This window comes from Myotis nattereri (genome assembly GCF_964212035.1).
Source record: "Myotis nattereri genome assembly, chromosome: 1".
Classification (NCBI taxonomy): domain Eukaryota; kingdom Metazoa; phylum Chordata; class Mammalia; order Chiroptera; family Vespertilionidae; genus Myotis; species Myotis nattereri.
In genome coordinates this window covers 201,441,611-201,453,972 of record NC_138075.1, presented here as the reverse complement: position 1 = coordinate 201,453,972, position 12,362 = coordinate 201,441,611, and the positions used below count along the sequence as shown (strand labels likewise).

Genomic DNA, 12,362 nt, shown 5'->3' with positions numbered 1-12,362 from the left:
CATAATGAGGAAGCCCGTGTCGGGCCACCCCTGGGGGGAGAGGCACATGGGAAATTTTAATAATACCATCACATGGGCCACAACTGAGAGAGAGCACCATTCCCATAAATTGGATATAATTCTATTTAAATTCCCTATTGTGGGTAATTTGCACAACATTTTCTTGTAGTCCACAGCAACATTCCCAAACGCAAATATACATCATACAAAAATGTTTTTTATGTAAAATCATCTGCCATAGGTTTTCCTGAAGAGGGAATTCCAAATTATAAAAACAAATGTCTCAGTGAAAACATTTCCGAAAATATGGGTGGCATAACTGTAGTTCCACAGGATGCTAGATATTCTGCAAAATACATCAGTGAATGAGTGAATAAATAAATATATAAATTAAGCTTAGGGTATCTCTAAACATGTAATTTTGAGGAAATACCAAGTTAAGCAAAATGAATGTCTTTTTTTTTTTTTTTGACTTGCAGGATTTCTTAGAACCTTTAAGGCAAAAATATGAATTGTAAATATCTTAGAAGTAAATCCGATAGACAGAACTTATCAAACTTATTTTTTTCTCTCAAACATTTTTCAAGACTCAGGCACTGTGGAACACCAGTTTGGGAAACACTGATCTGAAATGTTACCATGATATATGGCCTTTCAAAAGTTATGACAAATAAGCATCCTAACCCTTCAGATGGAAGAAAAGTTGGTCTACTTGACACATAGACCAGAGGAATCTCAACTGTGGTCAATCATTGCGAGCACTTACAAAGCGTTGGCAACTTCTACAAGGAGTAAAACACAGCTTTTCTCATAGTAATGATTGCTGCTCATATAACCATTAAAAAGCAATTAGAACACAATAGCATATGGTTCCGTTTTAGATGCAGATCCTACATTGTATTCTTGAGGCTAATTTTTCCTTTTTATCTATTGCAGAAGTGTAAAATGACTTGCAATCTGAATATGCATCTGTCATGGACTGAATGTCTGATCTCCCAATGTGCACATATTGAAGCCCTAGCCCCCAACATGACCCTATTTGGAGAGAGGGCCCGTGAGGAGGTCATGCAGGTTGAATGAAGTCCTAAGAGTGGGGCACTAATCCAATAGGGTGGTACTCTTGTAAGTAGAGGATAAGATATCAGAGCACCCCCCCCCCCCAACACCTCTCTCTCTCTCTCTCTCTCTCTCTCTCTCTCTCTCTCTCTCTCTCTCTTTCTTCTTCCCCTTCCCCTTCCCCTTCCCCTTTCCCTTCTCCTTCTCCCTCTTTTACTTCCTTCTTCTCCATATTCCCCTCTTGCGTGCCCTCTCTCCCTTTAAGGAGGTCAGGTGAGCATACAAGAGGATAGCAGCCGCCTGCAGGCTGGGAAGAGAACTCTCACCAGACACTGAACCCTGCTGGGCCTTGATCTTGGACTTCCCAGCCTCCAGACAGTGAGAAACAACTTCCTGCTGTAAAAGTCATGAAGTCTGTGGAATTTTGTGTGGCAGCCCAAGCACATTAACGCAATATTGGGCAAACCGCCGACCAATCCCCCTAAGACTAATCAAATCAATGGTAAGTTGAGGGCGGGTGTTGAAGGCTGAACCCACCGAGCTATGGATCTCAAACAGTTAATGCCACTGACCACCTTCAGGCTTAGAGGAAGCATAAACCAACAGGAGGCTAGGCACCTGCTGTGTCATGAATGTGAAGAGTCATGAGGGCGAAAAATGTTCCTATGAAAATGTCCTTTTTAAAAAAGTTGACCTTTATACCCTTCAAGCTTTAAAAACAAAAACAAAAATCCTCACCCAAACAAAATAAACCACAAGCCTTCTCCTCATTTTAAGACACTTTATGCAAAAACACTTCCACCCCTGATCTGTGCCAGGCGCACGGAGCTGCTGAGTTCCGACCGGCCTGTGAAAGGTGTGCAAACACAGTGCTGCCCCAGGGGAAGGCAAACAGGCGCGCTCCCTTCAGAAAGGCAAGCTCCTCCGAGCAGTCAGCCTATGCCGGTTGTCAGGACGGGACAGTGGAGCGGCTGGTGTCCAGGCCCCCGCAGAGCACCCCTGTCCTCCCCCGCCCGCCCGCCCCCCGCGGCCTGACACCTACTGCAATGAGCCTCATCGCTCCAGTCGTCGCAGTCGTTGTAGCCATTGCACTGCAGTTTCCGGGGGATGCAGACCCCACTGGCGCACAGAAAGCTCTCGCCCCCTCCACAGAACGCTGAAAAGGGAAGAAAAACAACGTCAGAACAATGCTTTGGGTTTTTGTTGTTGTTTTGTTTTTTTTTCCTTTTAAAAATAAGAGAAGCAAATAAAGAACAAGAAAAACTTCCCTTGCTGTTCAACAGATTTGTTTCTAAATCCCCGCAGTTTCATGGTCATCAATTTTTCCTCTGGCCCTACAGACGCTTCCCTGTGACACGACTGGGAAATAATACAAAGCCCATTGGCCTTGGGAAAGCAAAAGAAATCGGGCCCCTGGGCGGCATGTGTGGAGCTCAAGAGAGCGGCCCCATCGATTGGTTCAACCTCTGTAGGGACAATACCAAATGGGAGTATTTTTCTTAATAACTGAAAATTAGTTCAAACTGGAGTGCTATTTATTGAACAAATACTTTTTAAAAGCTTTCAATAATAAACCACATACGGGTGATTATTAGAAAAAAAGACAAAAAACAAAACCCCCTCTAGCTTCTAAAACACTATTCAATGTTGCACAGAGAAAGGTGCAGTAAAATAGTCACCTGCAGTGTGCTCAACACAGGCACAGACTCCAGGCCCCTGTATTTAAAATATATTTACTCGCTTTAATAAAAATGCCAGTTAAAAACCTCCAAGTCTGTTCTTGGCATAAAGAACGTAAAGTAGCATTAGCGAATCATATTTTCATTCTTTCCTTTCCCTTAACGTAGTTGCACTTTGGTATTATTTGCTTTTTAGCACTGTGGTGCTCATTTTCTTCTGAAAATTCAACAAATAATCCATTGTTTCAAAATTACTATAGATAATAAATATAAGATAAAAGCTTAGAACATATTTTAATAAGAGAATAAATCAGCTCCACAAAGTGAGTGTTAAAACACACTTAAGTATTTGGTAATGTGTATCAAATGCCTTTTCCATGCACATAACTTTTGACCCAACAATTTTATTTCTTGAATTTTATACAAAGGAAATTATTATGAATAAATACAAGTTTTTCTTTTCAGGGATATTCATGCCATCATGGTTTATAACTGAGGAAACAAATTTTGGTACCTCCATAAGAAGGAATACCATTACAGTCATTGAAAAGTATATTGTCAAAAATAATGTCCTGGAGCACAATTCAAGGTAATAAGGAGTAGAAAAACACCATATGGTCAAAAAAAAAGCATAATACAATTTGGCCTAAAAAGAAGTAAATCAAAGGTCACTGTGATTATATCCCTGGTATTAGGATATAAAGTAATTTTTACCTTCTTCATTGTATTACACAAATCCATTGCATTTTACAAATGTTCTTCTAATGACCATGTCTTCCTTTGTGAACTTAAAAAACCAACAAAAACCACCAACTTTTCTCATGAGTTCTTGATTCAGAGTACTAGTAGATAAATACAACCCTTGAAAACTTCTGTCTCTCTTTGTCTTCCTCCCTCACTGTCACCACTCCCTAAACCACATATTCCTTGATGAAATGAATCTTGTTGACCAGCTAAAGGGAACCAGGAAACATGCAACATTTCTTACTCAGAAATTGAAATTCATAAAAGTGCAGACTCTGAACGCTTCAGGCTAGAGGCCCAAGTCTGTCAGAGCTCCTGCGTTCCTGGCCCCAGCAGAGGGGCGGCACCCGAGGGCTTCTTCATTCACATTTGCTGGGGAGAGTCACCTCCATCTCAATGGGGCACAATACACTGGCACAAGGCAAAGAGAAAGTGCTATTCATGGATTAGTTCCCAATGCTGTCACAGAAATCAGAATTTCGACTTGCTGGCCATTAAATACTAGTTGATTTGGCAAGTTTCTATGATGCTATCACGTGCAATCCTCACCATATCAACAACAAAAGTCTGGTTTCCCATTAAACCCCAGGATTTCCATATCAATACAAATTAGAGCTATGGACTTCACCTGCCAAAATATGAAAGGTGTTTATATTTTGCATAGTCTTAGAGGGGGCAGCACAGGACTGTACCTGTTGCTACAGGTACAGACTCCTAAAGGGTGGAAAGGAAACCAAATATAAAGTGAAAAATGCTTAGATTGTACTAGCCGGTCTAGACAATATCCTCTCTCTAGGCTTAAGAGAAAATGTTCAAGGAATAAGTGTTGATCCTATTGTGAGGCTGTTTCTGTGTTAGACTAGAGAGTGCATGAATTCCATCTGTCTGCATTTCAGCAACCGCAATGCCTCAGAAGAAGTATTGTATTCCCTACCTTATGGTGCTGATGATTCCTCGGAAATGCAGCTGAGAGCTCAGCAGTAAATATCTAGACTTCATCTTTAAGACCCTATATATTTTACTGCAGTAAAGCTATTTCTGGTGTATGGTTATATCAAATCAGGATCAAATTTAAAGCATAGCATTGCTTGCATTGTTTTGATTATCACCATCCCGTGGTGTCTTGGATGATTCTGCAGAAACTGACTTATTCTGAGTGGTTCCTCAGTGGGAGGTGTGGCTGCCCTCGACTTTAGGACATTGTCAATTGTTTCTTTATTCTTTCTTTAGAAGTTCATAGTTTCATTAATCAATGTTATTTTTGTACAATTAGAATAACTGTTGGATATGTTCTGTTTGATTTCTCCGTAATTGTACTCAGAATTTCTACTTTTATTTGTGTGAAACTGTTCAACTAAGCCAAGTACTTCAAAAACATCTTATCTGGAATTTCCAAACAGCCCCTTAAGGTAGACAGGTAGACATTCTATCACATCTTCCTTGGGAGAAGTGGTAGTTTACAAATACAGGAGCTAGAGTGTCATGTGGTTAAGACAGCAATTGCCCAGAGCCATGCAGCCAGGAAAAGGTGAAGACCACCCAGAAGAGTGAGGTCTGTGCTCAATCCTCCACACTATCCCCAATCCTTGTCTTTGGTACAGAAACAGCTGTGGTCAGTTCAAGGCCACCAGGGTTGGGTAAAAGTTCAAACTTGCCTTTATTTTTCTCTCTAAACAAAAGATAAATGTCTGTCCTTTGGGTGGACTGGACCAGATGAGATGACATTCCATGTCAGCTCTGGGTATCTGTAGAGATTTTCAACCATAAATTTTACCGTTTTATAACAATCATCTTCCAACAGCCTTTATTGAGGCTTAGCCCTTTAGGTGACAAAGAGATTCCCGAGGCAAAGTCATGCTACACAATCTTGAGACCATTTTCACTAACATCATCTATAATTCTAAGAGGTACATACTGGGCTTTAAATAAATGGCAGATTGGTCAAAGGAAGATTCATTCATTCGTTAAACAAATATTTACTACCTACCACGTGCTAGGCATTATTCTAGCACCTAGAAATACAGCAGTAAAGAAAACAAAAATAATTTCCCCACCTTCATGTAGCATGTACTCTACTCATCATCATCTGATAAAGATATTTTTACCAACTAAAGATACATCACACCAACGTTGACTTCTATCTACACATATGACATTTAAATAACATTAATGCAAAGATTTCAGCATACAGAGGTGCACTGCCTAAGATGTTAGTTTACCTGTCCAGAAGATGAGGTCAATTATAAATCACCTGAACTTGAACTCCATGCATGCTGAAGGATATATACCCGTGAAGATGATCAGCTCTTTTCACTATTCTTGTCTCTGGTAACGGACTGCTGAAGTAACTGCCATAGCCCGAAATGACTTTTAGATGTTCTGCAACTATTTCCAGCCCTCTCAGTTCTCTCTGCCTGTGTATTATAGGCAGCATTTGCTAGTATATTGGCAAAGAGTATTTTTCAGAAATTACTCACCAGTCTCTGTGTAGTGTCCTCATTCATCCTGTCTTGGAGCCTTATTTAAAGTCTGAAGCTCCCATTCAACTCTACCTCTGAAGAGAAAGCTGACCTGTCACAGAGCATCATCACCTGAGCCTGTACTAAGAGCTTGTCAGTCCTTCACTGAACATGGTGCTTGAAATTAAGTTACTGCCAACCATATTGCTTCTGCCTTTTACAAGGCTATTTAACTAGAGAGAGAGAATGAGTGTAATCTTTCAGCAGCCAATAGAAGAATTCCTCCTGTGGAGAGCACTGTATTTTTGGACATAATCCTATCAAATAAAGAGGGAATATGCTAATTGACCCTCACACCATCACAAAGACGGCAGCACCCACGGCCAATAAGGAGAGAATATGCTAATTGACTGCCACACCCTCAAAGATGGCAGTGCTCACAGCCACAAGATGGCCGGCAGGGGAGGGCAGTTAGGGGCGACTAGGCCGGCAGGGGAGGGCAGCTGGGGGCAACCAGGCCGGCAGGGGAGGGCAGCTGGAGGTGATCAGGCTGGCAGGGGAGCAGTTAGGCATCAATCAGGCTGGAAGGGGCGTGGTTAGGGGGTTATTAGGCTGGCAGGAAGAAGTGGTTAGGGGCAATCAGGCAGGCAGGCTAGCGGTTGGGAGCCAGCAGTCCCGGATTGTGAGTCCCACAGGGATCGGGCCTAAACCGGCAGTTGGACATTCCCCGAGGAGTCCCAGATTGGAGAGGGTTCAGGCTGGGCTGAGGGACACCCCCCCACACACACCAGTGTATGAATTTTGTGCACCAGGCCTCTAGTAGATTGATAAAGTCATTGGGTGAAAGATAAGATGTGATAGAGCAGAGTAAAAACCCAAAGTTATGCTCAAGTAAAGCAAACTTGCTCTCCACCCTACCTTCTAAGTCATATCAACTGGATGGTCCCTCATTTTGTTAAACATTAATATGTTTGGGTAGGTGTGCATAGGGATATCAGAAAGTTCTGTGTATAAAAAGAGTGAGGATCCCCAAGGGGAGAGAGAGGAGGGAGCCAGCATTCTTGGCACTGCCAGGAGGGAAACATAAATAAAAAGTTGGCTGAGCCTCCCTGAGGGGCAGGGTACAGAGAAGACCCTTTGGAAGACAGAAATATCTAATGGGATATTTCAAGTTGTTTTCTGAGGAATTGGAGGGGTAATCACTTCTTCCATCTACCATCTGGAATCAGCAAAGCTTATGTTGCTCTCTAATTTTCCACTCATTTACTTGGCCAATTTGGTATTCTTCTAGGAGCTTGGGGCACATTACTGAATACCAAATAGATCCTTTGCTTTGTGGAGGTTATATTATAGGGAGGCAAACATAATGAGCATGATGAGCATAATAAATAAGAACATTTCTATATATTAGGTCAGAAGGTAATGAGTGCTATGGGGGGAAAAAAAGAGTACAACAAATTAAAAAATACAGGAGATGTCGGGGTGGGGTAGGACAGGGCCCTAAATCAGGGCAGGTCTCATTGAAAGTTGACATTAGAGCAACACCTTGAAAGATGTAGGGGATTTAACCAAATCTCAGGGGTGGATTTCAGCAGAAGTGCCAATGCAAAGACCCTCAGGCAGCCCTAGCCAGTTTGGCTCAGTGGATAGAGCATTGGCCTGCAGACTGAAGGGTCCTGGGTTGGATTCTGGTCAAGGGCATATGTCGGGGCTGCAGGCTCGATTCCCAGTGGGGGGTGTGCAGGAGGCAGCCAATCAATGATTCTCTCTCATCACTGATGTTTCTATCTCTCTCACTCACCCTCTCCCTTTCTCTCTAAAATTAATAAAATATATATATATTTTTAAAAAGACACTCAAGCAGGAGCATGCCTGGCAGGTGTCAGGAACAGCAAGGAGACATGTGTGGCTAGACACAGACAGACACACAGGGCGACAGAGGCAGAGAGAGACAGAGATGCCCCAAGGAAGGGAAGTAAGGAGGGAGGGAGGAATGAAAAGAAAATTCCATAAAAAATCATTGGAAAATAGTCTGGCCGGTGTTGCTCAGTGGTTAAGCATTGACCTATGAGCCAGGAGGTCACAGTTTGATTCTTGGTCAGGGCACATGCATGGTTGCAGGATCGATATCCAATGGGGATGGGGGGAGAGGGGGCACAAGACATGCAGGAGGCAGCCTATCAGTGATTCTCTCTCATCATTGATGTTTCTCTCTCTCTCTCCCTCTCCCTTCCTCTCTGAAATCAATAAAAATATATTTTTAAAAATAATCCCTAGATGGGTGGCTCAGTTGGCTAGAGCGTCATCCTGTACACAAAAAGGTTGAGGATTCAATTCCTGGTCAAGGAACATACCCAAGTTTTGAGTTCGATTCCCAGCCAGGGCATGTATGGGAGGCAACTGATCAATGTTTCTCTCCCTTCCCCTCTCTCTAAAATCAATAAAAAATGTAAACACAGTGAGAATTTTAAAAAATCATTAGAAAATAAGATGCACATCAGGATTCTGTTATTTATAATTTCCTGCAAATAAGTACAATAACGTAACTTCAACTTTCCAAAGAGCATAGATGATTTAGAAATTGCATGCTTAGAGTCCACCCTCTTGAAAGGCAGGCAGAGGTTTCTAATTACTCAAACATTTTGGAGGGGTGCCACTTTCTCAATTTGCTTTAGGAAATAAACACTTTATCTTCTGAACAAATAATTACCATTTAATGGCGCTTTAAAATACTCTGAGATTTTCCCCACTCTGAAGGCTCTCTCAAATAGTATTTTAGAAGTACTCACTATGAATCATAAAATGAAAATGATGGAACAATATTATAAACTACCTTTGACCAATTTCAAACAAATGTAGGATGTTGCATATGAAAGAGTTGGCCATGTGTATACATCTAACATAAAGGAAATATATGTGATTTGGAAAGAATATAGTCCCTTGCAAGCATGTGGTAGTAAGTGAAACATTATACATATTAACATGTTTCCAGACTTTTATTAAACGTGTAACTCAGTCATGACATCTACGGAAAGTCTTAGAAGAAAGATAAACAAAGAAAAATAACCAGTTTTAAGAGCTCTCTGATGTTATCTTTCTTATTTGTTAGGCTACACAAATTGGATTGATTTCATTTTACAAGTTAATAGTTTGTGGATATCACTTGCAACGCAAACCAAATTTATTTTTAATCCCAGTTTCTTTTATTTTAGTCAATTTTATGTCTTGACCATCTTAATGCTGGAATAAATTGTCTATGATTTTGCAATATTGTGGCTAAAGACCCAGAAATAGAATAAACATATAAATTTAGAATTTACTGTGCAAAGAACTTTGGGGGAAAAAATCTATCAAGAACAGATGCCAGTTCTACTCTAATGTCTAGAAATTCACTTCCAGTCCCATGAAGACTTCCCTACCTACTTTCTGTTGTTCATTACTATAACAGAGTATTCCAAAGCATTACCAATCTTAACATTCACTGATCTTCAGGATACTGTAGGGTCTCATCTGTCTTTCAGATCAGAGAGCTGGATTCAAAGCTTCTGAAGCCTAAGAGCTCTGTCGGACCCTCTCTACTCTCCATCCTCTTAACTGATGGCAACAAGCCCCCCTCACTTGCCCCCATGCAGTAGCAGCCCATGCGACAGCACAAATTCCATTGGCAAGGCTGGGAAAACCTAGATACTAGTACTTCTGGTTCTCTGATCCTTTAAACTTAAAAGACCCCAAACATTCAAGTACCTTGAATTCTAACTACTATTAGAGCTTGAAAATGTTAATGGTGATGAAACTAGTTTATAACATTCACCCTATTATCAATACTGATACTGACTGGATCTCTAATCAGGAGAAATAATTATACTATATGATATAATTATATATAAATATGTTTTATATTTATTTATATATATATTCTTAATATATTATTATTGAATAAATGAATAGAATATATAACAAATACTATATTGCATAATATATTTATAATATATATTGTTAAACAAATAAATAAAATAAATACATTACTTTTCTGTACTGTTTTGGGAAGTTATTCAACCTTTTGGAGACTCGGTTTTCTTATCTGAATCCTACCTGTTTTGAGACTGCCTTTGAGAATATGAATCAGTAATATCAAGTGTCTGGCACCGAATTGGGTAAAACCCAGTACGCTCTGTTTACTAAGGCTGGGGAGTAGGACAGTCACCCCTGAAGACACCCATCACTATATGTCAAGAAAAAACGCCTCGTGCTTAGAGGGTTTACCTGCAAATAACTCGGGGTTCAACCCCGTGGATACAGCAGACCTGGAAGGTGGGGGTGATTGTATTCTTTGTAACAACTGAGATAACAGAAAAACAACATGATTCTTACAGATCGTCACACAGAAACCAATATAACAACATCTAGGGATGGAATGCCTCACTTTTCCCGGGCTCACAGACAGAAAAGGGAGTCAACTGCTCCGAGAAAGTTCACTTTTACTGTTAAATCACGTGTGTCCTGTGAAATGGTTTACATACTGGTAGAACACAGACGTGTCCTCTGAATTTCTTTCCCATGCTTCCTCCACTTTCTACCACGGCATGCCTTTCCCAGTGCAGCTACCCAAGTCTCTCCTAGGAGCCCTAGTTACCAGGATTGTATATAACAAAGCCACACAGACTAAACCTAACATGGGGAAAAGTCAACCTTGCCTAAAACTAAATATAAGCACAATTTAATTAACTTGCATTCCAGAGTCACAGCCGCCAACGTGTTGAGACTAGAAGATTGGGCACACAGCACCCAAGGGCTCAGAGAGAGGGGGTAGGGGGAAGAGAAACTGCTAATTTTCTTTCCAAAGTCTTCACGGGATTCATATGATCCTTTGTACCAATAAACAGGAATAATACCCACTTTGAACAAGATAAAGGCATCCAATCGGGGGACCAGAATGAGCTAATGCAGGAAGAGGTGAAGTTTCAAGAGAGGGACTAGAAATGTATAGAAAATAACCTTAACATTCAGATCAGCCCTGAGTCAAGTAGGGAATGGTCTGCTTTATGAAAGGAGGACAGGTACAGCTGCAGACAATAGGAAGTCAAAACCTATGCTCCTATCACTGTAAAGTCTCATAACTGCAATTTGAGCAGCGATGTTGTGATGTCTAAGATACGCTACTGATCAACCTACTGTGCTTAACTAATCATGGGAAACCATGACATGAGGGTCGTCAATGGGAGATGGGTCGGGGGACTGAGCTTAGCATGGAGGTGATATTGCTGGGAAACGGGTAGTTCTAAGCAGGATCACCAGATGGCAGCCATACTCAGCCCATAGACCCTGTGAGGCAAGGACTCAGCCCGAGCTTGTGGAGACTCGGGGAATGCCAGTGGGGTGACTTTTTTTTTTTCCTAAAGAACATTGAGTAAATTTGAAATCCCTCTTTGGCCAATTATTACTGCAGACAACTGTGAAGTCTTTCACAATCGAAGTCTACTCGTATCTTTGGTACATTTTTCCTATTGGTTTTCTTCCTTATTTGTCTATTGGAGCTCCTCTTGTTGCAGTTATTTTCCTGCGGGCCATCCATCATTGACTTGTTTTGTAATTCGTGGTCTCTTTAGCTATACAGAAGTTTCACATGTGGGTGAAGTCACGTATACCAGTCTTTATGGTTTACATCTTTATAAACCATATCTCATGTGTCAGAGTACAGGAACTCTATCAGGGCTGCGACTGTTGTTTTTTATTTCCTACTATAGCCATAAGACCTAGAAGAGTGGCATGCATATAGCACGGGCTAAATAAACTTTGCATTCAGCCCAGAGCCTTTCTAGAACAGATGGAAACTACCAAGACCAAAATTAAGAGACACATTCTGGCCAAAATAACACTAAAAATAGGCCATGGGGGTAGGGAAATCAGATCAGGTTTCTTAATAGTCAAAACTGATTTTGATCTGGCCATTAGAGATTGACTAATTTTTTGTTAAAATAAGAAGGCTTCCCATGTGGCTGAAATGGTCAAAATATAAAGTACATAGTCTGAATTACATTTAAAGGAATAGAATAAAAGACCTCTCGAGATGCTTTTGTTTAAGTTTCAGGGAAACACCAAAGGGAAGAAAACACCAGTACCTTTCTTAACACCAGCCACTAGGGGGAGCCCACATCTTAAACCAAACCACAGAGCCCACAATACACTCGTGGGAAGTATCCAGGTTGTGACAGTATTTAAAAACAATTGTATTTTATGTGTTTTCAGTATTTATGTTAAAATCAAATCACTTTTCTTTTAAAAAACCATTTTGCATTTTAAATACAGTCACAAAAACATGAATCCTCATAGACCAACGCGTTCGGAAACACTAGTGCATACTGAGTGTGTTTATTGCAGAATTGACATTCCCATTCTCTTAATAACCAATGCATTTCAGAAGTGC

At 40.8% G+C, this 12,362-nt stretch overlaps 1 protein-coding gene across 2 annotated transcripts in view; it reads right to left on the bottom strand.

The window, feature by feature from the left end:
• The window catches only part of CORIN (corin, serine peptidase), a gene marked incomplete at both ends in the record, with an annotated part of 202,761 nt that overhangs the window by 75,986 nt on the left and 114,413 nt on the right, over positions 1-12,362 (bottom strand). For both annotated transcript variants that reach the window (XM_081088332.1, XM_081088333.1), the window contains one exon: positions 2,099-2,212. In XM_081088332.1, coding sequence (XP_080944458.1) covers positions 2,099-2,212 — 114 coding nt within the window. The remainder of the gene's footprint in view (positions 1-2,098; positions 2,213-12,362) is intronic.